This window comes from Squalius cephalus (assembly GCF_949319135.1).
Source record: "Squalius cephalus genome assembly, chromosome: 4".
Taxonomy (NCBI): Eukaryota; Metazoa; Chordata; class Actinopteri; order Cypriniformes; family Leuciscidae; genus Squalius; species Squalius cephalus.
In genome coordinates, this window is record NC_137125.1 from 47,461,083 (window position 1) to 47,486,618 (window position 25,536).

Sequence of the window (25,536 nt, forward strand, 5' to 3'; positions counted from 1 at the left end):
CACTCCACACCATAGACTGTAAAAAAAGATGGACGACGCCCCTTCGCTCTCTTCCATTGATGAGAACTGAAGCCGCCAGAGTCCCGATATGGCGCTGACATATTGGAACTTGAGTCTGCGCAGTAGCGATCTCGGGACCAGACCTGCGCAGTAGTGAGCAGGAAGTAAAGCCGCGAAATCAACGCTCCGCCCTCACACTTTTTAAAAAAATGATTGCAGTACGACAAGAGGCTTGTTAAAATAAAGTAAATACAATCTCCTCAGTCCTCCGAAGATCCCGAAAAAAATGTCCGTTGTTGCTTCAGTGACTACTTCGCTCGGAGAACCTGTCAATCACAGCTGTCAATCATGACGTTACACCACTGCATCACGTAACTAACTAAAAACCAACTTATTTTTGAAACAGACACTTGAACTTACATCAACGTGATAAAAACGACAGCAAATGAAAGAAACCACCTTTGGAAAAAAGATATTTGAGGTGTAATTTAATTGTTTAGTTGGCCTCACGTCCCGTTGAATAACACGGGGAGGCGGGGCTTATGACCTATACTAGGACCAGTCACTGGGGGGCGATCGAGACGTTTTGGCTTCACTTTTCAGGGCTTGTGCGGCACGCTTGCTCCACACACTCAGACCCCACTTCGGGCAGCTGTGCCGTCCGAGTCGGGTCCCTGCATTCTGCCGCGCTGTCCCACCCCGGGTACGTCTGTGGTGCCCTTGGTCCCGCTTGCTCAGTCTCTGGGAGCCTGGTTAACGCTTCCCAGCCCGTCTCGCTGGCTCATCCGTACCATCAGACTCGGCTATGCGATTCAGTTCGCCCGGCGCCCCCCTGCTTTCAAGGGCATCCTGTTCACCCGTGTTCTGGCGGACAATGCCCCTGTGCTCAGGGCGGAGATCGCAGTCCTACTGGCGAAGGACGCGATCGAGCAGGTCCCTCCAGCCGATATGAAGACCGGCTTCTACAGCCCGTACTTCATTGTACCCAAGAAAGGTGGTGGGTTACGACCAATCTTGGACCTGCGCGTCCTGAACCGGTCCCTTCACAGGCTACCGTTCAAGATGCTTACGCAGAAACGCATTTTCAAATGCATCCGTCCCCAAGATTGGTTTGCAGCGATCGACCTGAAGGACGCGTACTTTCATGTCTCGATTCTCCCTCGACACAGACCGTTTCTCCGCTTTGCGTTCGAGGGACGGGCATATCAGTACAAGGTCTTACCCTTCGGGCTGGCCCTGTCACCCCGCGTCTTCACGAAAGTCGCGGAGGCGGCCATTGCTCCCATGTGCGAGCGTGGTGTTCGCATCCTCAACTACCTCGACGACTGGCTTATTCTGGCCCAGTCGAGAGAGCAGTTGTGCGAACACAGGGACATGGTGCTCAGTCACTTCAGCCACCTAGGGCTTCGGGTCAACTGGGAAAAGAGCAAACTCACCCCCGGGCAGAGGATCTCTTTTCTCGGTATGGAGTTGGACTCGATCAGCATGACAGCGCGCCTCACCGAGGCCCGTGTCCAGTCAGTGTTGAACTGCGTGAGCACGCTCAGACGCAGAACAGCGGCACCACTGAAACTGTTTCAGAGGCTCCTGGGGCATATGGCATCTGCAGCCGCGGTTACGCCGCTCGGATTGCTTCATATGAGGCCGCTCCAACACTGGCTCCACGATCGAGTCCCGAGATGGGCGTGGCAGAGCGGCTCGTGCCGGGTCCAAGTGACTCCGCACTGTCGCCAAACTCTCAGCTTGTGGTCGGACCCTTCGTTCCTGCGGGCAGGTGTTCCCCTGGAACAAGTGTCCAGGCACTCTGTGGTCTCCACGGATGCCTCTACCACCGGCTGGGGGGCCACGTACAACGGGCATGCAGCTTCAGGTCTGTGGACGGGGCCTCAACTGCATTGGCACATCAACTGCCTCGAGTTGTTAGCAGTACGTCTTGCTCTGAGCCGTTTCAAAACGCTGCTACTAGGCAAGCACGTACTGGTCCGTACGGACAGCACTGCGATCGTCGCGTACATCAACCGTCAGGGTGGTCTACGCTCCCGCCGCATGTCACAACTCGCCCGCCATCTCCTCCTCTGGAGTCAGAAGCATCTGAGGTCGCTTCGTGCCGTGTACATTCCGGGCCTGCTCAACCGTGCAGCCGACGAGCTTTCACGGCAGCAGGTGCTATCGGGAGAATGGCGACTCCATCCCCAGGTGGTCCAGCTGATTTTCAGGCGCTTCGGGACCGCACAGGTAGATCTGTTTGCCGCCCCGGACACGTCTCACTGCCAGTTGTTCTATTCCCTGACCGAGGGGACCCTCGGCACGGATGCTCTGGCACACAGCTGGCCCCGGGGCCTTTGCAAGTATGCGTTTCCCCCAGTGAGCCTTCTTGCACAGACCTTGTGCAAAGTCAGGGAGGACGAGGAGCAGGTCTTGTTAGTTGCGCCATATTGGCCCAACCGGACCTGGTTCCCGGAACTAGTGCTCCTCGCGACAGCCCCTCCCTGGCCCATTCCTCTGAGAGAAGACCTGCTCTCTCAGAGACGGGGCACCTTATGGCACCCGTGTCCAGACCTCTGGAAACTCCATGTCTGGTCCCTGGACGGGACGCGGAGGTTCTAGGTGACCTACCCCCTGCTGTAGTTGACACCATCACTTCCGCTAGAGCCCCCTCTACGAGGTGCCTCTATGCGTTGAAGTGGAACCTGTTCGTTGACTGGTGCTCCTCTCACGAGGAGAACCCCCGATCTTGCTCGATCAGAGCCGTGCTTTCCTTCCTGCAAGAAGGGCTGGAGCGAAGGCTGTCTCCCTCCACCCTTAAAGTGTATGTTGCCGCTATTGCTGCACATCACGATGCTGTTGATGGTAAGTCTTTGGGAAAGCATGACCTGATCGTCAGGTTCCTGAGGGGAGCGAGGAGACTGAATCCTCCTCGCCCACTCTCTATACCCTCTTGGGATTTGTCTCTGGTCCTTTCGGCACTTCAGAGACCACCCTTTGAGCCTCTGCAATCAGCTGAGTTAAAAATCCTGTCCTGTAAGACAGTACTCCTGGTTGCATTGGCCTCTATCAAGAGGGTAGGGGACCTGCATGCATTTTCAGTCGATGAATCGTGCCTAGAATTCGGCCCGGATAACTCTCACGTCATCCTGAGACCCCGGCCCGGATACGTGCCCAAGGTTCCTACCACTCCCTTCCGGGACCAGGTAGTGAACCTGCAAGCGCTGCCTTCGGAGGAGGCAGACCCAGCCCTGGCTTTTCTCTGTCCCGTTCGCGCTCTGCGTCTGTACGTGGACAGAACGCAAAGCCTCAGGACCTCAGATCAGCTCTTCGTCTGTTACGGAGGCCAGCAGAAAGGGAAGGCTGTCTCCAAGCAGAGGATGGCCCACTGGATAGTGGATGCCATCGCCTTGGCTTACGAAGCCCAAGGTGTGCCCTGCCCGCCTGGGTTGAAAGCCCACTCCACTAGGAGTGTCGCTTCTTCCTGGGCGCTGGCACACGGCGCCTCGCTGACAGACATCTGTAGAGCTGCGGGCTGGGCGACACCTAACACGTTCGCTAGGTTTTATAGCTTACGTGTTGAGCCGGTTTCTTCCTGTGTGCTCGCTTCTACTAGCCGGTAACACCGAAGTTCCCGCTCTAGTGTCGGCTTGCTGCGCCACTCCCTTCCTAGGAACGGATACGTGCGCTTTTTACTCCAGTCGAGTTCCCCATTGGCGAACCCTGTGAGTTCCTCCGCACCCCTTCGGCAGTCGGACGTTGCGGAGCGTCCGACGCCAGGCCTAGTGCTCGTATGCTTGTGTAACTTGTGCTAGGCTGGGTTCCATATGTGCGATCCCTGCGGCGATCCCATATGTGTATTCTTCCACGACCAGCTCCCTGCGGTGAGCCCGTGTCTTCCCTTGGCAGAGTCTGCTCTGCCGTCACTGTCCGGTGTGTCTCCCCCTTCGGGTGGAGCCACCCCAGTGACATTCCATATGTTGCACTGCCCCTTCGGCCAGTCCATATGTGTATTCTCCACATGTTACCTCCCTTCGGGCAGGATGTGGCTCTGCAGCGTTCTTTCCCCTGGAAAGGTACGCTTTCCCAGTGTTATTAAGAGTTCACTGTGTGGGGTATAATAGAACAGCAGTTGAACTCCCTCTACGCAGGTCTTCCGCCCCAGCAGTTGGGGGTCTGAGAGTCTTGCGTAGGGCGCTGGATGTGGCAGCAACCGTGGCGTTTTCCATGGGATCCCAATTACGTCGTCACGTTGACGTTACGTCGAACGTGAGCGACTGAAAGGGAACGTCTCGGTTACTGATGTAACCCTCGTTCCCTGAAGGAGGGAACGGGAGACGTAACGTCCCGTCGCCACCGTTGCTGACCATCGCTGCATGGCCATCACAAATCTCGGCTCCTCAGCGAAAAACAATGTGTGTGTGCGCCCGCTTCCTGTTTATACCCGCGCGACGGGGCGGGGGCGCGTGACACTTTCACGCACGCCAACATTCATTGGCTTGTTCTGTAGATACTCGAAGTTGATAGGGCTCTCTGAAGTGATCCCAATTACGTCGTCACGTCGACGTTACGTCTCCCGTTCCCTCCTTCAGGGAACAAGGGTTACATCAGTAACCGAGACGTTATCCTTTTTATGAATTGTGTATATAATATTGTGATTGTCATTATAGAACAGGAGAGTCATGAGTCCCCTCATTTGTCTTGCTCCACATCTCCAAGACAGTGTACGGCTCCTACTGTAGTGAACAGTAAGTTAATTTGATGTACAAGAATCATAACAGCAATATGTGATGTATGTATGTGATTTAGTTCTGGGTATGCCAACAGGATTTAATATCACACCACACACATATCCCACTGTATATGTCGCTGTTCTGACAGAACTCTGTTGGCCAGTAATGTGTCTACTTGTCTGTGATTTAGATCATGTTCCTCTCAGACTGGGTGGAGGTTTGGGCCGGTGCTCTGGGAGGCTGGAGGTGTATCATAACGCTGTGTGGGGTTCAGTCTGTGCTGATCTGTGGGACATCAGCGATGCTCAGGTGGTCTGCAGGCAGCTGGGTTGTGGAGCAGCACTGAGGGCTGATGGGAATTCAGTCTTTGGTGCTGGTGAAGGTGTTGTGTGGCTGAACAGAGTCGAGTGCAGAGGGAATGAGATTCACCTGTGGGACTGTCCTCTCTCCCTGAAGAACCACACTGACTGCTCCCACAAAGAGCACGCTGGACTCACCTGTGCAGGTCACAGCAAAACACTGACCAATATTATTCATTTTTAAATATTTTTAGTGCTAATATTATTTGTGTATTTCATGATTTTGAATGTGTTTGTGTCTGTTTTGCCAGATTTGTCAGTGTCCACTACTCCTGCCACAACAACATCAGCTTCTCCTCCAGTTTCTCAGACAGTGCGCTCAACATCAGTCACTCCTCCACAAACTCCTCCAGTGTCTCTCTCTGTGCTTGTGGTTGTACTGGGAGTTTTGCTCTTACTGCTCTTAGTGCCACTGCTTATACTGATTCAGCAGAACAGAGTGATGAGGAGAGGTAGGAGAGATCCAGAGACTGTCATATTGTGTGTTATTCAGTGTGTGATCAGTCATGTGTTGTGAACTGACAGCAGGTTTGTCTGTCTACACTCACAGCTCTCTCTAAGAGGAGACACAGGACGACGACTGAGGCAGTTTATGAGGAGCTTCTTCACAGACCCACTAATAGACAGATTTTTTTCACTCAGAGGGGTGAGTAAATGTCATAGGGCCCTATCTTGCACCCAGCGCAATTGACTTTGTACACCGACGCATGTATCATTCCTATTTTGCACCCGCGCAAAGCGCACTTTTCCCTCCACAGAAGCACGTCGCTAAACTAGGGAATGAACTTGCGCTCCCTGGGCGGTTCAGCGCAAAAAAGGAGGCGTGTTCCGGCGCAAACGTTCCTTCATGCTATTTTGCAGGTTTAGAAAACAATTGCGCCACTAACCAGGAAAAAATTGTTTAAAGTCAGTGGCGTGTTGCGCATGTTATTCATATGCTATTTTAAGGGCGCATGCTTGGCCATAATCAATGTAGCGTGTGCACAACGCGCATACACTTTGATTCTCTCATCTACACAGAAGCAGCAGTTTTCATTTTTGCAAATCATACATTATTACGATAGATAGATAGATAGATAGATAGATAGATAGATAGATAGATAGACAATTTATTATAAAAGCATACATCTAGCTTACACATTTACCCAAATTATCATACGCCTTTTTAACCGAAGTTAATTTGGGTGGGTTTCTCCATCCCCAACGTCCCTGACGAGAGCGTTGCTCTCCTTGGCTGTGAAGCGCTCCTCGCGTGCGTCTGGCAAATCCGCCGTTATAATAGGAATCCGCTATAGAACAAGCGCGCCTGCTCTTAAAGGGAATGTGAGATGACGCTCTGATTGGTTTATTTCACGTTACGCCCAAACCACACCTATGAATAATGAAGCTACTTCAGACCAACCCATTTTAGATTTGCGCCTGGCGCAAGAGTCATTTATCCCGCCGGGAAAATAGCAACAGCGCCAAGACCTGCCCACAAAGTTACTTGCGCTTTGCACTTTGACACTTGCGTTTCAGATCGTTAAAATAGGGCCCATAGAGTCTGATTTGTGGAGATCAAAAAGTGTAATCACTTTATTCATTGGCAGGGCCACATTAATGCGGCCTCTAGTTCATAAACGCCAGAGGAGAACTGGCCCCCGACTGAGCCTGGGTTCTCCCAAGGTTTTTTTTTTTCTCCATTAGGTCACCTGATGGGGTTTTAGGTCACCATTAGGTCACTTGATGGAGTTTTTCGGTTCCTTGCCACTTTTGCCTTTGGCTTGCTCAGTTGGGGATATTTAATTTAATTTAATCAATCAATCAATAATATTATTGATCAGCCTTACCAAACGTGGATGTTTTTTCCACTAGAACCAAACCCTGTTGTGTTATTTTGATTTAATACTGTGAAGCTGCTTTGATACAATCTGTATTGTGAAAAGCGCTATACAAATATACTTGACTTGACTTGACTTGACTTGACTTGACTTAATGCATGGGCTTACCTGGGCCCAGGCTGGGGGAGGGCCCAAGTAATGCTGGAAAAATCTATATAATTGAACATTTAAATTTTACATTTATTTACCCATTTTAAAAAGTTTTGACTATGCTGTTATAGTTTTGTTATTGATGCTTTGCTTTGAGTGTGCGTGACTAGAAGATGCGGGCTTGTGAAGTTGTGCATTGAACTCTTCCACGCTATGCTACCGTTATCTCGAGTCGACAACACGGTCAGAGACATTAGCGGGGAGGAGATAACACAACAAATATACGTTTTTTTCTTTAAACTATTTCACTGAGCAGCAAAATTAACACAGCCCATGTACCGAATGTGACAAAAAAATCTGCTTTGGCGAGCAAATAAAACAAACATGCTCAGGTTTTTCTTGCTCCAGAACTCAAAGAAGCAACACATACACTATGTGAAATGAGTCCTCGCAGGATTAAACCACCAAAACTAAAATTCATGATTTGATGCCAGTTTAGACGGAGACTTGATCATCTTGAGAGACTTATGTCCTTTGTTATTCTATCTCAATTATACAAGAAAAAACAGGAGACACATGGGCTCATAGGGATAAATAATAGCTTAAAACTATATATTTAAATATCAGATTTAATATTCAGCAGAGCTAGATACATGTGGTTTGTGATGTATGGTGTGATGACTTTGTTTTGTTGTGGAAAAATCATGCAAGAAGATAAAAGACTGACAGTAAAATTAATCCGTTTCTGTTTTGCTGAATAATTCATGGTCTTTGAAAAAAAAAAAAAAAAGTGTAAGCCAAAACAATAAAAAATCATGTGTATAAAAGTTTAAAAGAATGTATACATATTCATAAACATGTAGACAATTTTGAATATAGAAATATGAAATGATGGAAAAATAGAAATGATATTTTTAAACAGGCATATAAAACTAAAACTGCCAGTAGGGGGCAGCATTGAATCCTTTATAAATCGATTAGTTCAAAACGGCTTATTTATTCATGAACGAAGCAAGTGACTGACTTTATGTATGGGTCATTGAATCAATCGCTCAACCGATTCTTTTGAAACGTGAATTCTTTCAGGAACAAAACACCACTTTGTGTTGCTCGGAAATGCACAAAGGTTCTGCTGTGGCTTTGTTTGGAACTATGTTCATTTGCGAGCAAAACTGTATAACTGCTGTATAAAGTCAATATCACATTTGTAATCATGCTGACTTTTGATAAAACAGCACTCTTGCTGATGTGATATTGCGTAACTACAAAATATAAAAAACAAGAAAACTCATCCAGTTTTGAGGGCATTTTTATCCATTTTTGCTCCAAAGCACTGTTAATTTCAAGGTAAAAATGATCCACACTCATGGGTCTATATACAGATAATATTATGCATTTTTGAGGAATGTATGGGTGTGCATGCAGTGTGGGGCTCCTGAGAGTTAAAGCTTCAGGGCCTCTGATTTTGTTAATGCGGCCCTGTGCATAGTGGTGAGTAGAGTAAATAATTTGTGGATAAATTTGTGGGAGTTTTGTGTGTTATCTAAAAAGATACAGGTGCTAATTTTAATTGTAGAGTTAATTTTGTTGACAAATAATTTTCGTCATTATTAAAGCTACACTATGTGACTTTTACCCCCATCTAGCGGTGAAATTGTATATGACTACCCAGTGAAAATTAGTTTCTGTTCCTCTCAATTCCGAGAGCGTTTTAACTCCTATGGTGGCCGTATTATTCCAAGATTAACATGGCTTCCAGTTATCACTTCGTCCATGACAATAATAAACAATATGTCTAAAATGAATAAAACTACAGGACAGATGTCAGGAGGTAAACGTCACCCTTGGAATCGGCTATCCCAGCATAATCAGATTAGGCTAATGTTACAATGTGTACAAAGTAAAAGCAATTAAAAATAACTAAAATTTACAGTGTCCTTTTTTTATATAGCTTAAAAAATTGCACCTTTAAAACTATTCATTACCTGTGATCTGCCGCAGCACAGATTTATGTTACAAGGTAAACAATACTTTTTCACCATTGACGCGAGGATGAAGTTATAGCCTATAGAGGTCGTTCTGGCGTTATGCACAACCATGCTATGGTTAGACAAGCAACTATAAAACTTCGAATTTACACAAATGAATTACAACAGGCTGAATTACCTGTCGAGAAGAAAGCAGGCAACCTCGGCGTCCGTTTTAAAATATTTTCTCCTCATGAGCTCTTTCCATCTGGGAAAAGTTACTCCAATATTGACTATGGTCTTGCTGATTTGTCTGTCACGTTGACGTTTTAATTCTCTCTTTCAAATGTGAGTACGCACGCACGCACACACACACACACACACACACACACACACACACACACACACACACACACACACCACACTATCTTTCAAATCTGCCGGGACTCGCGAGCTCGCGAGTAATCTCCCCCTCGCATTCGTCACGGTGTCACTGAGTGAAAAACGCAAAAGGCGAAGCTTGAATTTACAGGCATGTCCCTCTTTGGCTAATGTAGTTTCAAGATGGAGGGGCAACATGGCGACCGGCATACGAACCCCTCACCCGTATGTACTTTCAATGGCAGATTCTAAACTTAAGAGAATACTTTATTACTTGAAAGAAGTAAATATACATTAATGAGCACATATATTTTTGAAAGAACTAAGTGTTTTTTGCTAAGAATCAACTAAAAAAGTTACACAGTGTAGCTTTAAATAAAATTCAGTTCTGAATTACAAAAACTATTACGAAAATCTATTGACATTTTCGTCAATGAATAAATATTAGACAAAAATGTTACAGAGGGACAATATGGGAAGAGATCCAGTCAGAATTTATGTCGTGTGGTAGATGCGCACATTTGAATTGTAACGTGCTGATCCGGCGGGACATAAGTTGACAGTGGCATACACTTAAACATCTCATAAAACGTTCAAAAATGTAAACTTTTTAGAGAAAGAGCAGGCCAGACATATGGATAAATCTAAAAAAGCGTGATGACCACTGATTTATATAAATGACTGGATTGCTCATTGCATTCTAAACTCACAGCAAGCAGTGAATAGATCAGTGGTGACAATGCGAAAGTGAGCTCAGTTCAGTCCGGTTTTCTATGCGTACCCCGAAAGTGTCTCTCAGACACAGCGCACCAGTATTGAGAATTTTGCTTTCTTTCGTGCCTTTTTGCGCTTGAGCGGACAAATGCACACAAAATTATGTTAAAATGTCCGTTTTGAGAATTCACGTACACACTATTGGGTATGTCTTAAGTGAACGTAAAAAGTTTGAAAAGAATACCGGCTGTATATCAGTGTATTGGATTCATGCATTCAGCCTTAAAGTGACAGCAGCCTAATAACCTGCTGCTGCTGTTCGTCATTAATGTTAATCAAACCACAAAAGAAAAAGAGAAAATCACTCAATGCTCTTGACTCAATAACTTTAGCATTAATAAGGATCAATCTATATTTAATTTATACAAATAAATATGTCTGCTTGAAAGAATGTATGTTGTATGCAAGTTGTTATAAAGAATGCATCATTAATTAAAAAGAAGACCATGTTCTTGTTTCTTTATGAGAAGTGGTTTTATTTAATTAAGACAAATAAAGACATGTTATATGTCACAGCAGTTAAATCTGTGTCTGCATTGCCTGTTCAAACCTTAATATCATTTATTTTAGCAGATTAATGTTTTCTCCAGGAGTATTATAATGAGTGTGGAAATTTAAGAGATGCTTAATTGATGCATTACAATTTTACCAAACCCAGTAGATTTTAGTTGATTAAATCTACTGTAGATTTAGTCAACTAAAATCTTTTAATATTTAGTCGACTAAAACTGAAAAAATTCAAATGACTAAAATTAAATAAAATAAAAATTTGCTGTCAAAATTAAGACTGATACAGTGTTAGAGTTGTGATTCAAGGGAAGTGGGGATATTGGCTGATTTACGATTGTGAACGTGTGTCTGATGAATCTACTTCTCCATAATAGGAAGTGTCCTTTCAGAAGAACAGCATTCTGGGTATGAAGATGCTGATGAGCTTCTTTCAGGTTAGAGGACTCAAACAAAAACATTCACTTAGCAGGTTATCTTAACTGGGTTGAAATTATGTAAACCATCCAGCACATAATAATTCAGATAAGGATTTATTAAACCTTTTTTTTTTTTTAAAGCAAATTCTGCAGGAGGAGCCGCACCTGACTACTATAATGACATCATCACCACTGAAGGGTCAAATAAAGGTCAGTGACTTTAACTCATTTCACTAAATTAAATGAACTATTGGGCCTCTGAATAGTTAAAGCAGTTTTTGTTTATTTCCTCCTTGCTGTTAACTCCTTTAGAAGAGCAGCAAATCACACCTGAGAATTATGATGATATAATCACTGTTGGACTGAGATCTCGTGATACAGGTTTATTTCTTATTATCATTTCTACAGGTTTTAACAATATGGATTTATATGCATCTTTAATATTGCACTGTTTCAAAATCCAAAATCTTACACGTTTAATGGATGCATTTAATTTAATTTTGTCTATTTGTCAATTTTGACTTTCCAGGAAACTATGATGATGTCATCATTGTACGACAATTCTCCAATGATAAAGCAGGTGTGGGATTCAAATTACTCTCTCAAATTATTTTTTTTGATTGTCTTCAAATTATTGTGGCAAATAAACTTATGTTTATTATTAAATTTCAAATGTAATTAATAATTGAAACATTTATATCAGAGGGTGTTCAGGAGGAATATGATGATGTGAAGAATTTCAGGGAATATATGAGTGACATGTTTGGTATGTTACTGACACCTTTTTACCTTACAGTGAATTTGTTTAATTTTTTATAATCGCTTTATGATACGATATCTGTGATTATTATAGCTAATTTAACTTGACTGCCAATATTGATGTGTTCATTTATAATACTTTTTAAAGCATATATGATAAATTATTTTGCTTTTGTTTTATAATAACAGACTATGACGATGTGGGGGAGGAGCCAGGAAAACAGGGAGGGACTTTATAACTGAAACCACACCCACTGCCTCAAATCCTTTCAAAGTTTAAAGTTTTCTGCAAAGTTTAAGGGCCCTATTTTAACGATCTAAGCGCATGGTAGCACAAGTTCACTTAAGGCGTGTCTGAATCCACTTTTGCTAGTTTAACGATGGCAAAAATGGTTGGCGCACGCGGCCTAAAAGGGTTGTCACTATTCTCTTAATGAGTAATCGGTGTGTTTTGGGCGTAACGTGAAATAAACCAACCAGAGTCTCATCTTCCATTCCCTTTAAAAGCCAATTGCGCTCGCGCCATGGCGGATTGCTATTTACATGACGGAATTTAGCGAGGTTATACGCACGAACAGACCATCTACGGGACAAGCCGGATTCCACTATATCTTTATGTACACAATATTAATCTTTTACACTCTAATCCTTTTATTTTTAATATTTGGCATGTTTGTGTGCTGCTGCGCATCCCTTTGTGTGTAATAAGCAGAGTAGACGTGTTGTGGACCCGCCTATAGTATAATGTACATTAGCCTACTAACGCGCTCTTTAAATAACAAAAAATATATTGCGCAGTCTATTTCAGTTGCCTCAAAATTCAGTTGGGCGCAAATGCATTTGCTATTTAAACACCGTGGTGCAGGACGTAAAAATGATCGCGAAATATGCGTTGCACCTGGCGCTGCATATACGTTTTAACTGCTATCCACCATATGTAACCACATGTAATATTTTGTAAAAAAAAAAAAAAAAAAACATTCACTCCCTTTGTATATAATTGTTATGATTTCAGATGCTTCACCATTTAACTTCCACTGCTCCAGTCTTTAACATTTCACAGCTACTTATAAAAATATCATATTCCTATTGAATGTAGACCCACTGATGGTGAACATATACAGTATATTTTGCTAAAGAACGTTGGAATGTACTTTGGGAAATAAGTTTACAAACAGCAGCTGTGATCAAGGATCTTTCCATCAAAATAATGTAATAACTCTTTGAACTGAGCAGAAGAGCATGTTGTTCACTTTATGTCCTGCAGAGGGTTTTTTGACAATCAGTCATACTCAGCATGCATACATTTGCTGTATATTTCTGTCCAATTTTATTGTTTTTAATTTATTTGAATGTTTTCTGCTTAGCAATTAAAATCAGGCGGACTATGTGCATGGATATTATGCCATTATTATTATTATTATTATTATTATTGTTATTGTGAAATTGGGGAATGTTGTAACACATTTTATTTAAATGTTTTTTGCACACAAAATGCAAAAGTTCAATAAAATTAAATGAAATATTGTATACACTGTTAGACTTTTCTGTAATTTCTACAGTTATTTACTTTAAATCCCCCAGTATTATACTGCTATTTCTCTTTACAGTAAATAACTGTGATTACCATTGCATCATGGGAATTTTCTGTGACGTCTAACACCACATACAGAGACTTACTGTATTTTTTAAATTTGCTGTATACTACTGTATTTGACATAACTGCCTCTCTGGCTGGCACTATTCCACCGTGCTTTTTATTTCCTAATTTTTGCCTTACACCGCGTGTCTACAACGCTATAATAGCCAGAGGCTGTCTATATTGGACACATTGAAGCGACCGGACCTTTAAATGCAAACCTGTTAGTCCCTTGTCAGAAATAGCGCGAGCGCTTGGACTCGTATCGGACTACGTCAGAAATATAACGGCCGCGGCGCATCACTGTCTGGGATTTGTCGTGTCGCGTCAGAGCATCCAGTGTAGGTAATGGGGTCTGTGTTTTGTTGGATCGCGACGTTCGTGTCTGGCCCGGGGAAGAGACAGAATTCACTTCACCGAGAGAGAGATCAGCAAGCAAGGTAAAAAAAAAAAAAAAAAAAAAACTTCTGTGTGTGTTGACAGGATTGTGCCCAGTTTAACCTATGTTATAACGTTAACGTTAGCCTAACGTTACTCGTCGTCAACATGGCGGTAACGAACTTTACCATGGTAAACTGAGCTAACGTTTCATTTTACACACTTTGTTAGATTGAATTGTCGAGTTACAATATGCCAACGAGCAACGCGTTTACATAAACAATAAATGTGAATAAACTAATGTGAAATTCTGTTTATAGCCTAATGTTGGCCTACTGATGAGAACCTTTATAGTTTTAGCATTATTTTTCAAACTATACCATATTATAGTTTTTTTTTAATGGAATTTAAAATATACTTCCATTTTTGTGTTTAAAGGCAACTGCAACAAAGCGCCAATTCGCGCCAGTGACTTCTAGCAAGATTCCAGAGGTAAAGCAGCCCATTTGTGATATATTTTGAGATAAGTTTGCTGAAATGATTAGCATACGCAATGTGAAAATTGCTTTGAGCCACTGGTGCAGACTAGGTAGCTTACAATATCTTATAAAATCTCTATAAACTTTATATCAAATAAGTGACCTTTGCATTATGTCTAACTTTATTACACAGCAAATGAACCAATCAGAAGATGGACCATTGTCTTTGTTCAGTCTCACCAGATTAAATGTATCCAGGTAAACACTGCAGTTAAACTCTCACTAATTCATTCATACCAAATCTAGCATTCTAAACAACTTAAGTTTATATTTTTGCATTATTTTGATATTTTATTAGCCAGAAGACTCTACCATTGCAGTCCCACCTGACTAGGAAGGTCCTAATATCAGCGCACAGGTGGGTTATACTGTAGGAAGGAGAACGATCATCACACAGTGATTTCTTGCATGTATCTTACTGTGTATTTGTCTCAAACAGGTACTCCTTCACTGCAGACAAGCTAAAATGGGCTAAAATCATCGATTTCAGTCGTTTTTTCTATGGATCTCAGCATTTTTGGACAGAATTTAGGATTTGTAAGTATTAAAATTTAATCTGGCATAATTTAATTTAGTTCTATTGTATGCTATTTATTGACAAAAGCTGTTTACAAATATATATTCTTAAGTTTTTGTTTATGTGAAAATAATAATAAAAATTAACAAAAAAGGAGGTTAAAAATAATGTGACACTAATATTCTCTCTCTCTCTCTCTCTCTCTCTCTCTCTCTCTCTCTCATATAGTTTTGGAACCGGGATCTCCTCTGAAGGACTGAGTACATCTGTGTTTGTGGACACGCATGCAGACCAGGGAACATTCTGATGTTGTCAATCAAGTTCTGAACAGGAACCAATCTTTGGAGAAGTTCATTTATTCACAAAGGTGGACAAAAACATTGTGTTGGCTTTTTAAAGATTATTTTGATGATGACTTTTACTCCTATGCTGTAGAAAAGATGGAGTAGACAGTCAGACATTGATAAGAAATGTTTCTTGAGCATCAAAGAGACTTCTTTCAAAAACATTAAGACACTTAAATACTTCTTTTGGCCACCAGTGTACATGAATCCAACACATTTTTGGAAATAAGTGAAATTATTTTTAAGGTGGGGTTATGTGTCTTGTATTGTGAAAAGAACTGTGTTTTGTCCTGTTTTGGACATTTCCTTTTTGAATGCTTAAAAATGTATTTATATTCTGCAGTTTTATGAATGTAATGGTTGATATTTCATTATAATACTTGTATAAGCTAAACAACCAATGACTCTACATTCATTTAGTCAAATGCTAATGTTTTGTTTATGGTTTTATGTATGTTTTCAAAAATGTTTGCAGTGAAGGACAGCACATAATGTGTTAATTTAACACGTTTACACATCTTTGTGCTAACCTTTCTGACATATTTACTTTGTTAAAATCATTAACACAATGAGTTAAAATTAACAAAAAAATGTTGTCTCTAAACTCACCCATTAATGTGTAAAAATTTCACACATTTCCAGCATTGGCATGTTTATTTTGTGATATATACTAAATGTTTTAAATAAAAAAAAGGTATTTTGTGATAACTTTGTCTAATTGGTTTGTATGAAAGTAGTACTTATGTAGGATAAAAATAAAATCAATCATATATCAAAATTATCAAATCTAATTTATATTTAGTACAAATAAAAATAATTACAGTAGTGTACTGATTAGCTTAGTTTTTACAGTAATGCACTGTACTGATTAGCTTCGTTTTTACAGTAATGCACTGTATTTACACAAAACTGAAATACGGTTTGGTACTGTAACTCTTAATTACAGTAACTTACTGGCAACAGTGTTGCCAGTAAGTTACTGTAAAAAACCCTTGAAAAGTCTAACAGTGTACTGTTATTCTAGAATAGTACTTTGCTACTGTATGTCTCTCTGTCTTCTCAGTGTTTGTGGTCAGCAGTTAGTTATCAGTGCTTGTATCTCTTCTCTGCAGATGTCAGACTCTGGTGCTGTATGTACACTGAAGTGTTTCCCACATTCACTCTCATGACAGCTGAGTGACTTTGTCAGCACTTTATCATGTGTGGGTCTCCTCAGTGCCTGTAAGGTGGAGGAGGAGTCCCATTCATCAACAGTGGCTTTCTCTTGATATATATGGAGATTTATTGGCTGATTTGTCTTGTCTCTGTTCTTTTGAAGTTTAACTCTGAGTGTGATTGGTGGTCGTCAGAAGCCCCTCCCCTCTCTCTACCTTTATCTTTCTCACCAGAGCAGACAAGAATCTCTTTTTCTCCAGAATTGTAAAGAGAGCTGATAAAAAGTTTGTACTGAAGTGCAGAGGAAGAGGAAGATGAAGAGCTGTCTGACAATCTTTCTGATGTCCACAGTCGTCACACTCACCAGTGCAGGTATTTTACCTTGAATTAAAGGGCCAAACAGTTCCTTTCAACATATTAAATGAAAGTAGTTTAATATTTAACACAAGGATCTTCCTGTGTCCTATCAATAAGTTTTGTAATGTTTAATTTCTCTTAGTTTCATTTATATAGATTATTGTTTATATTCGCTTACTGATATTGATTTATTTTATTTTAAAGAATTTGCTCATGGAAGCAATTAATTAGATTTTCACTGATTATTTTTTATTTTTTTGTAATTGCATTAAATGGCCTTGTGGTTTGATTTGTTTTAATATTATACATGCAGTTTTTATGACTTCATATTGAGTAAAATGCAAAACGAAGGACTATTTAAGTGAACTGCAAAAAAGCAGCATAATTTATAAACGAATGGACTTTCATAGATAAACGACTCTTGTGAACAGGCAACATGAGGCTGGTTGGTGGTAACAGTCCCTGTGCTGGTAGAGTGGAGGTTCTTCATAGAGGTCAGTGGGGAACAGTGTGTGATGATGGCTGGGATATGACTGATGCTGGAGTGGTGTGTAGAGAGATGAACTGTGATAGAGCATTACGTGCAGTTGGTGATGCTCACTTTGGACAAGGATCAGGTCCAGTATGGATGGATGAAGTGAAGTGTACTGGATCAGAGTCAACATTGAAGAACTGTAAATCAACAAGATGGGGTGTAAATAACTGTGGTCATAATGAAGATGCTGGAGTCATTTGCTTAGGTAAGACGTCCAGTCTTCCTACTGTAAATGTTTTGTTACCAAAAGAAACTGAAGAGAATTAATTTCCTTATCTTAATTTTGAAAAAGTTATAATGTTGTTTATTTATATAATTTAAACACACAGGTCGCCTCCCCAGACTCATTAATGGATCTCATCTGTGCGCTGGGAGATTAGAGATACTTCAGATTAAGAAGTGGGTTCCAGTGTGTGACGCTGCCTTTGACCAGCAGGATGCAGAGGTTGTGTGTAGAGAGCTGGACTGTGGGGCTCCTGTACAGGTGCTGGGAGAAGATGCTTTTGGCAAAGGAGACGCTCAGATGTGGACACAAGAGATTCAGTGCAGAGGAAATGAATCACACTTTGTGTTCTGTCCTACGTCCAACTCTTCAAATACACAATGTTCCCATGACAATGCTGTAGGAGTAATATGCTCTGGTTAAGTCATATTTGACCTCTCTTTACATGTATTGCAAACATAAAGAGATTAAATCTATTTTCTTAAGAGCAGTAAGTGTCCTTAAACTTTTGTTTTGTTTCAATACATTTTGTGCAGGTTACACTGACCTCAGACTGGTCAACGGCTCAGACTCTTGTTCTGGTCGAGTTGAGCGTCAGTACTTCAGTAAATGGGGCTCAGTGTGTGATGCATGCTGGGATATGAGAGCTGCCAGTGTCCTCTGTAGACAGCTGAATTGTGGGATTGCTGTGTCTGTTGTGGGATCAGACTGGTTTGGAGAGGGAAGTGGTGAAATCTGGGCTGATGTGTTTGATTGTGACGGGAATGAAACAAAACTCTCAGAATGTTCCGTCTCTTCATGGAGTCGAGCTGAATGTTCTCATAGACGAGATGTTGGGGTCATTTGCTCTGGTGAGGGGGTTTTATTGAAAAATAAATTAAATGCATAAAATACCTTGCAATATCTAGATTAAAATGCCAGATATTTCCATCAGGTTCCTCTCTGGCTGTTCATGACGGTCTGGTGCGGTTGTCTGGAGAGAGACAGTGTGAGGGGGAGCTGGAAGTTTCCATCCATCAGGTCTGGAGGAGAGTTCTGCTGGACTCCTGGAGTCTCACTGAATCCTCTGTGGTCTGCAGACAGCTGGGCTGTGGCTCTGTGCTGAACTTCTCCGGCTCCTCTTCATCCAGTCCTGAACACAGTCATGAGTGTGTGACGGGCTTCCAGTGCTCTGGGAGTGAAGCTCATCTGGGGAACTGCAGCTCTCCACAAACTCTCAACTGCAGCTCCACACAACAGCTGTCAATCACCTGCCTTGGTGAGAACAACAACATCTGGGCAGATTCTTCAGTTGTTAGTGATCAATAATGTGTTTTTCTCTCTGAATATCAGGTCGTGGGTCCATCAGGCTGGTGGGTTCTGGGGGAGACTGTGCAGGGAGGCTGGAGGTTTTTCACAGCGGCTCATGGGGGACAGTGTGTGATGACTCCTGGGATATTAAAGATGCCCATGTGGTGTGCAGACAGCTGCAGTGTGGAGTGGCCCTCAGTAACCAGCAGGTACCAGCCTGGTTTGGTCCTGGTTCTGGACCCATATGGCTGGATGAGGTGGAGTGTGAGGGGAATGAGACGTCCCTGTGGAACTGCTCTTCTCCAGGCTGGGGGAAACATGACTGTCAACACAAGGAGGATGTAGGAGTCGTGTGCTCAGGTAAAGTCTCAAACATTTTAGGAATCATTGCAAGAAATTGACCAGCAGCTGCTACTTTCAATATACAACAAGAAAATAATTTTAATGTAGTATTTGGAATCAAATAGTTTTTTAGTTAATTTACAAAAAAAAAATAAATAACTGAATTGAATTTAACATCTTTTATCTAGAGTTTAAAGAGATCAGGTTAACTGAGGGCTGTGAAGGGAATGTGGAGGTTTTCTACAATGGATCCTGGGGTAATGTGTGTGTAAACCAGATGGACAGAGACACAGCAAGTCTGATCTGTCAAGAGCTGAACTGTGGAAGATCTGGAAGTGAACCCAGTTATTCAGTGGGTCTGAGATCTGCTCCTAATTGGTTAGATCATCTTAAATGTAGAAAATATGACAAAACATTGTGGCAGTGTCCATCTTTACCCTGGGGCCAGAACAACTGTTATGATAATGAGGTGGCCAATATCACTTGCTTTGGTAAGTCTTAATTTAATGATTTAATCATGATGAATTTTTGTTTATTTTAGAGTGTTTTTTTTTTACAGTAAACTATAATCATACATTGTTAAAGTTATTTGTGACCCTGGATCACAAAACCAGTCTTATGTTGCACGGGTATATTTGTGGCAATAGCCAACAAAACATTGTATGGGTCAAAATTATAGATTTTTCTTTTATGCCAAAAATCATTAGGATATTAAGTAAAGATCATGTTCCATGAAGATATTTAGTAAATTCCCCACCTTAAATATTTAAAATATTTATTTTTGTGAATGGATGCAGCACTATCGCCAATAGAAATGGAGAAGTTTAAAGGCGATTTTCTCAATATTTCGATTTTTCTGTACCCTCAGATTCCAGATTTTCAAATAGTTGTATCTCGGCCAAATATTGTCCTATCCTAACAAAACATACATCAATGGAAAGATTATGTATTCAGCTTTCAGATGATGTATCTTAAAATACCCATAAGACTGGTTTTGTGGTCCAGGGTCACATTTTAGTTTTCATCTAAATTGGAGTATTGTTGAGTTTCACTTTGTAATCTCAGAGAAACAGAGTGATGAGTCTCCTCAGAGTCATCTGACATGTTCAGCATCTCCTCACCAGAGACAGTGTTCAAGTGAGTAGGTTATGTTCTGTTAATGACAGCAATAATATATGCTTGCCTAATTGCTTTATCTTTGAACAGATGTATACTTGTGAATTATCTATCTGGTATGATACGTACATTTTAGATCATGTTCCTCTCAGACTGAGTGGAGGTTTGGGCCGGTGCTCTGGGAGGCTGGAGGTGTATCATAACGCTGTGTGGGGTTCAGTCTGTGCTGATCTGTGGGACATCAGCGATGCTCAGGTGGTCTGCAGGCAGCTGGGTTGTGGAGCAGCACTGAGGGCTGATGGGAATTCAGTCTTTGGTGCTGGTGAAGGTGTTGTGTGGCTGAACAGAGTCGAGTGCAGAGGGAATGAGATTCACCTGTGGGACTGTCCTCTCTCCCTGAAGAACCACACTGACTGCTCCCACAAAGAGCACGCTGGACTCACCTGTGCAGGTCACAGCAAAACACTGACCAATATTAGTCAAATTATTTTACATAAGTTTAATGCTAATACTAATACTTTGCAAATACTTTGTGAACTTGCATGATTTTTTTTAGAGTCTGTTTTGCCAGATTTGTCAGTGTCCACTACTCCTGCCACAACAACATCAGCTTCTCCTCCAGTTTCTCAGACAGTGCGCTCAACATCAGTCACTCCTCCACAAACTCCTCCAGTGTCTCTCTCTGTGCTTGTGGTTGTACTGGGAGTTTTGCTCTTACTGCTCTTAGTGCCACTGCTTATACTGATTCAGCAGAACAGAGTGATGAGGAGAGGTAGGAGAGATCCAGAGACTGTCATATTGTGTGTTATTCAGTGTGTGATCAGTCATGTGTTGTGAACTGACAGCAGGTTTGTCTGTCTACACTCACAGCTCTCTCTAAGAGGAGACACAGTACGACGACTGAGGCCGTTTATGAGGAGATCCATTACAGGCCCAGACACAGTCTCATCACTCAGAAGGGTGAGGCTGCTAAAATGATCACCATTATTAATAATAATGACAAAACTATTTATACTGTAGATGTGAATAGTCAAAGCGATGAAAGTATTTGTTAATTTTATTTTATTTTACCATCCTGACGTTTAATGATTCTACAGGTCTTTTTGACAGTTAAAGTTAAGAAATGTTAATCCTGTTAGACTTCCTGCCGTTAACCACTGAATTCAGCTGTGAAAACCACAGCGCTGTGTTTGTACTGCAGTCAGTGAGAGCGCGCACAGGTGTTAGTGTGAGGAGAGACGTCCATGTCAGCGTTTCTGAACTCAGTTTCTGAATGCAGTTTAACATTTAACAACTTTTTGGTTAGACTGGTTCTACACTGTAAGAAAAATGTAAAAAAAAAATATATATATATATATATTTTTTTTAGAAAAACGGAAAAGGTACTGGTAATTTTCTGTTATTTTTTACTGATTTTAACACCGTATATTGTGCCCGGATTTAACTAACTTGTATGAGTGTATGACTTATTGGTATGCTTTATTTTTAATTGATGCAGACGAAATGAATAAAGAGGCTCCAGAGGACTATGATGCAACCACTGATATACTCAATTGTGAGAAATTTTCCATAAATTATTTCTTCAAAATAAATATGAAGTAGGAGAGCAGATATCACTTAGTGCTTGTTTAGAGACAGTGATGTTATCTCTGTATTTTGACACAGATAGCACGAATGAGACCTATGATGATGCCACAACCATGAGAGAAGGTGATTTTTACAGTCTAGTTTTTCACTGTTTGTTTTGATATGACAAATATTTACATCTGCTGTACGTCTTTAGAGTAAACGCTGAAGAATTATGATGTTATCTCTTGTGAACGAAATGTTGGAGCTGTAAGGGAAGAGTCTGAGGGGGTTTCAATCAGATGTGTCTTATAATGTTCACCTCCGGCAACCAACTTCATCTAAAATAAATAATTTGTTCACCATCTTACTTATTTTCATTGGCTGTCAGCATGTCTAGACTGTAAATTCTGATGATATTGCAAAATTTACAGAGATTCATTTTATTTCTTTTTTAACAGAGAATGTTGAAGAGGAGCCAAATTAACTGAAAGACTGTGTGTGAAGTGCCTACAATTACTGCTTCTACTGTTTTTTTCTTATAATAATTGTATTATTATTATTTGCTTCCTGGTGCTTTTTTATATCAGGTAATATACACTCTTCTGGAAAGAAAGAAAAAAAGGTTCAAGCCAAAAATGGCAAAATATTAAGTGGTCTTTTAATGGTCTTAACCATTTTAATCACAAATCACTGGTCAGGAAATTCGCAAGAACTGCACAAATAATGTAGATAAAAGTAACTTTGCATCGAAATAGCCTTCCCCAACTTGCAGACAGCTTATTACAGGAAGAGTCTGTGTTGTTCCAATCAATGTTAATGGCTTTGGACAGTTCATGAGTAGTTGAAAATGTCATCAAGTTCATTTGAGTTTAATTTGAGACCAAATATTCACTATAGGGTTCAAATCTGGACTCTGACCAGGCCTGAGGGACTTCTCAAGCCACTTCTTGGATGTCTTTGCAATTTTGGCAGAATTATTGTCTTGTTGAAAAATAACATCCAATCATTCCTCTTTAGATAACTTTGCATTTGTGGGAAGCAAGCCATTCTGCAATATTCTCCTGTACTTCAAAGCATTAATTACTTTTCAAAGTAAAGCAGCTCACAAATACCAGCAGCAAAAAAGGTTGACACAGTCTCTTCCTCCGTGCTTCACTGTGGTAGAGATGCATTTATTATTATATTTCTCACCAGATTTCAGAAGACAACGCCTCTGGAGCATCCCCACTTCCCATATTCTGCCAAAAAACTTAATTCTGTCGTTGATGTGTGTGTTTTTTTCTGAGACAGCAATGGCTCTTTCAGTAATGCATTTGCTTAATTTTAATTTCCTGACCAATGATTTGTGGTTAAGATAATTAAAAGCTTAGTGTTTAGCCATTTTCCCCCCCAGGAGTGTATAATCAACATGTTTTAAATATTGCCTAAATCTTTTTATATAAACTGGAGAAATGAAAAAAAAAAAAAAAAAAAAACTCCCTGTCTCGATTTCATGTCTCGAAAGTTTATGAAATATCATTATATTAATTCTGTCGTATTTTGAGTACCTTCCAATGGCGAGTGTTTCCTCCAGGAATCCGCTTTACATTGGAGCTGAATTGTAGCGGTCGCTGTCCGTGGTCCTGGAGGAAAGGACTGTCTATGGTCACAATGTAGTGCGGCTAATTAATGCAGTGACCAACGAACCAAAAATAAAGACCCTACCAGCAGAGATGTTGAGCTTTGTGTAGTATAAATAGCTTCGTCACATCCAATAGCCAATATTCCAACTGCCATCATTAAAATGTATTATTTTATTTAATTACAATATGTGGTTGTGCATTATTGCCCGACTAAAAACTAATTGAATTATATCAATAAAGTTAGTCATACGATGGCCTATTGCTTAAACCATAAACCTATATGATTGCATAATTTAGACTAACAACAACAACAACAAAAGATGAAATGTAAGAGCTTTTCCTCTGTATCGAGTATCAACTATGAAATGAATACCTCGATCTTGATCATGTTCTGTCATTTGTAATTGCAGTGCAGTAAATAGTAAATTGGGATATTACAGTATAAATACACAATGTGTGTTGAGGTCTAGGCATAATTTCCTAAAGAAGATCCCCTTAAAAAACTAAAGACTAAAATAACGAGTATATTCTTTTCTTTACTGCCATCTTCTGGCAATACAACGATATTGCAGTGCATGATGTATAAATATATTCTTTCAATTGTAATATTTAAAATGTAATGATAATTGATTAAAACATTTTTTATGTGTCCATAATTGAGTTTCCATTATCGTTTTTTCATATAATGATAATGATAACATATTTCCCCGCAAGTTTCACAAATTACGATCAATAGGGTAAGGGGCATCTAGCATTTGCACCCTGACATTGAGTCTGAATTAGCAATAGCATATTCGCAATACAGACGCAGCAAACTTTTAATAGAATTTATTTGAACTAAGAAAATATATAGTTAATTTTTAACGAGTGTATTGTTTTGATCAAAATGACTGCGGTCCCTTTAATTGCTGAAGCGCATGTGGCGTATTTGATTGGTCGAGTTAAGTTTGCAGACGAGGACGACAGAAAGTAACTCTTCGCTGTTTAGGAAGATACAAATATTCGAACGACTTATAATATCATATATGCTCAATACAAGAAAATGTAAGTTATATCCCGTCTAAACACAAAACATTTAAGTGTTGACGAGGCAAAATTACCGCATTATATTACCGTGACCACACTGATATTAACTCAAGTAATTACTGTTCTGACAGTTTCATTAGTTAGTTTCATAAGTTATAAGTTAAAAAATGTGTTAGTGTTTTGCTCTTTTTTTAAATAACCTACAACAGAGTAAACAAGAATGAGGGAAGGACTTTCCTAGCCTAAGATTTGAGAGTTTGTTTATCATGCTAAATTATGTTTGTTTTGTGACTAGAGTTGTGAATAAAATGGTTATAACTGCATTTGTTGCCCTGTTTCAGCGCAAGTATTGTCTCTGAAGAAAAGTGCTCTAGATATGAATACAGTTGGATCTTACAGGTTTGAGATCTTATTTATTTTGTCATAACTGCCATGTTTGTTAAAGCCGTTCAATTGATGCTGCTTTTACTCTGATTTCAGTTTTAAGCTGTTGAACTGCAACATTTAGTTGCCTGTCTTGTGTCATTATCACATAATGAATGTTGTATTATTGTAGGCCTACTTGTGTTCTGTTAATAATTAATGCTTCATTTACTCCCCCATCTTATCTTACCTTAATTTATTTTTTAATGAACATGAAATAAGTATTATACAGTACTGGTCAAAAATTTGGTTTAAAAAAAAAAAAAAAAAAAATTGTGTCTTATGCTCATCAAGCCTGCATTTATTTGATAAAAAGTACAGAAAAAAACACAGTAATATTATGAAATATTATTACAATTTAAAATAATGCAACTTTTTTTTGAATATGTTTTAAAATATAATTTATTTCTTTGATGCAAAGCTGAATTTACAGTATCATTACTCCAATCTTCAGTGTTACATGATCCTTCAGAAATCATTCTAATACGCTGATTTATTATTAATGTTGGAAAAAGTTGTGCTGCTTAATATTTTTTTTTATAACCTGATATCTTTTTTCCAGGATTCTTTGATGAATTAAAAGTAAAAAAAGAACAGCATTTATTTA

The 25,536-nt window shown here is 40.5% G+C and overlaps 2 protein-coding genes and 1 long non-coding RNA gene across 6 annotated transcripts in view; all 3 read left to right on the top strand.

Annotated features, from left to right (window-relative positions):
• LOC307157729 (uncharacterized protein) overlaps window positions 1–21,562 on the top strand; it is a gene marked incomplete at both ends in the record, with an annotated part of 62,746 nt that extends 41,184 nt beyond the window's left edge. The window contains 19 exons of the mRNA XM_079869652.1: window positions 4,656–4,733; window positions 4,909–5,223; window positions 5,329–5,529; window positions 5,628–5,723; window positions 11,054–11,113; window positions 11,237–11,305; window positions 11,408–11,476; window positions 11,625–11,675; window positions 11,799–11,861; window positions 17,699–17,959; window positions 18,078–18,392; window positions 18,476–18,799; window positions 18,874–19,191; window positions 19,362–19,664; window positions 20,239–20,310; window positions 20,426–20,740; window positions 20,861–21,061; window positions 21,160–21,249; window positions 21,429–21,562. Coding sequence (XP_079725778.1) covers window positions 4,656–4,733; window positions 4,909–5,223; window positions 5,329–5,529; window positions 5,628–5,723; window positions 11,054–11,113; window positions 11,237–11,305; window positions 11,408–11,476; window positions 11,625–11,675; window positions 11,799–11,861; window positions 17,699–17,959; window positions 18,078–18,392; window positions 18,476–18,799; window positions 18,874–19,191; window positions 19,362–19,664; window positions 20,239–20,310; window positions 20,426–20,740; window positions 20,861–21,061; window positions 21,160–21,249; window positions 21,429–21,562 — 3,335 coding nt within the window. The remainder of the gene's footprint in view (window positions 1–4,655; window positions 4,734–4,908; window positions 5,224–5,328; window positions 5,530–5,627; window positions 5,724–11,053; window positions 11,114–11,236; window positions 11,306–11,407; window positions 11,477–11,624; window positions 11,676–11,798; window positions 11,862–17,698; window positions 17,960–18,077; window positions 18,393–18,475; window positions 18,800–18,873; window positions 19,192–19,361; window positions 19,665–20,238; window positions 20,311–20,425; window positions 20,741–20,860; window positions 21,062–21,159; window positions 21,250–21,428) is intronic.
• On the top strand, window positions 13,951–15,385 carry LOC307157512 (uncharacterized protein). Of its 2 annotated transcripts, XM_079869432.1 has the most exons (6): window positions 13,951–14,063; window positions 14,310–14,363; window positions 14,544–14,608; window positions 14,709–14,768; window positions 14,850–14,947; window positions 15,156–15,385. In XM_079869432.1, the coding sequence occupies exons 1-6, from the start codon at window positions 14,040–14,042 to the stop codon at window positions 15,185–15,187; spliced, it is 333 nt and encodes a 110-aa protein (XP_079725558.1). In that variant the 5' UTR covers window positions 13,951–14,039; the 3' UTR covers window positions 15,188–15,385. The 2 variants fall into 2 exon arrangements, with proteins under 2 accessions (XP_079725558.1, XP_079725559.1); XM_079869433.1 differs by lacking the exon at window positions 14,850–14,947.
• A 2,864-nt stretch (window positions 21,563–24,426) lies between the features above and the next one.
• The window catches only part of LOC307156850, a 45,447-nt gene continuing 44,337 nt past the window's right edge, over window positions 24,427–25,536 (top strand). For all 3 annotated transcript variants that reach the window (XR_013820825.1, XR_013820826.1, XR_013820827.1), the window contains exons 1-2: window positions 24,427–24,524; window positions 24,848–24,905. This is a non-coding gene — a long non-coding RNA (uncharacterized lncRNA). The remainder of the gene's footprint in view (window positions 24,525–24,847; window positions 24,906–25,536) is intronic.

Coding starts and splice junctions, on each gene's coding strand:
- LOC307157512 (XM_079869432.1), top strand. CDS start 14,040: ATGGCGGTAACGAACTTTACCATG. Junction 14,064..14,309: donor CGGTAACGAACTTTACCATG/GTAAACTGAGCT, acceptor TTGTGTTTAAAG/GCAACTGCAACAAAGCGCCA. Junction 14,948..15,155: donor TTGGACAGAATTTAGGATTT/GTAAGTATTAAA, acceptor TCTCTCATATAG/TTTTGGAACCGGGATCTCCT.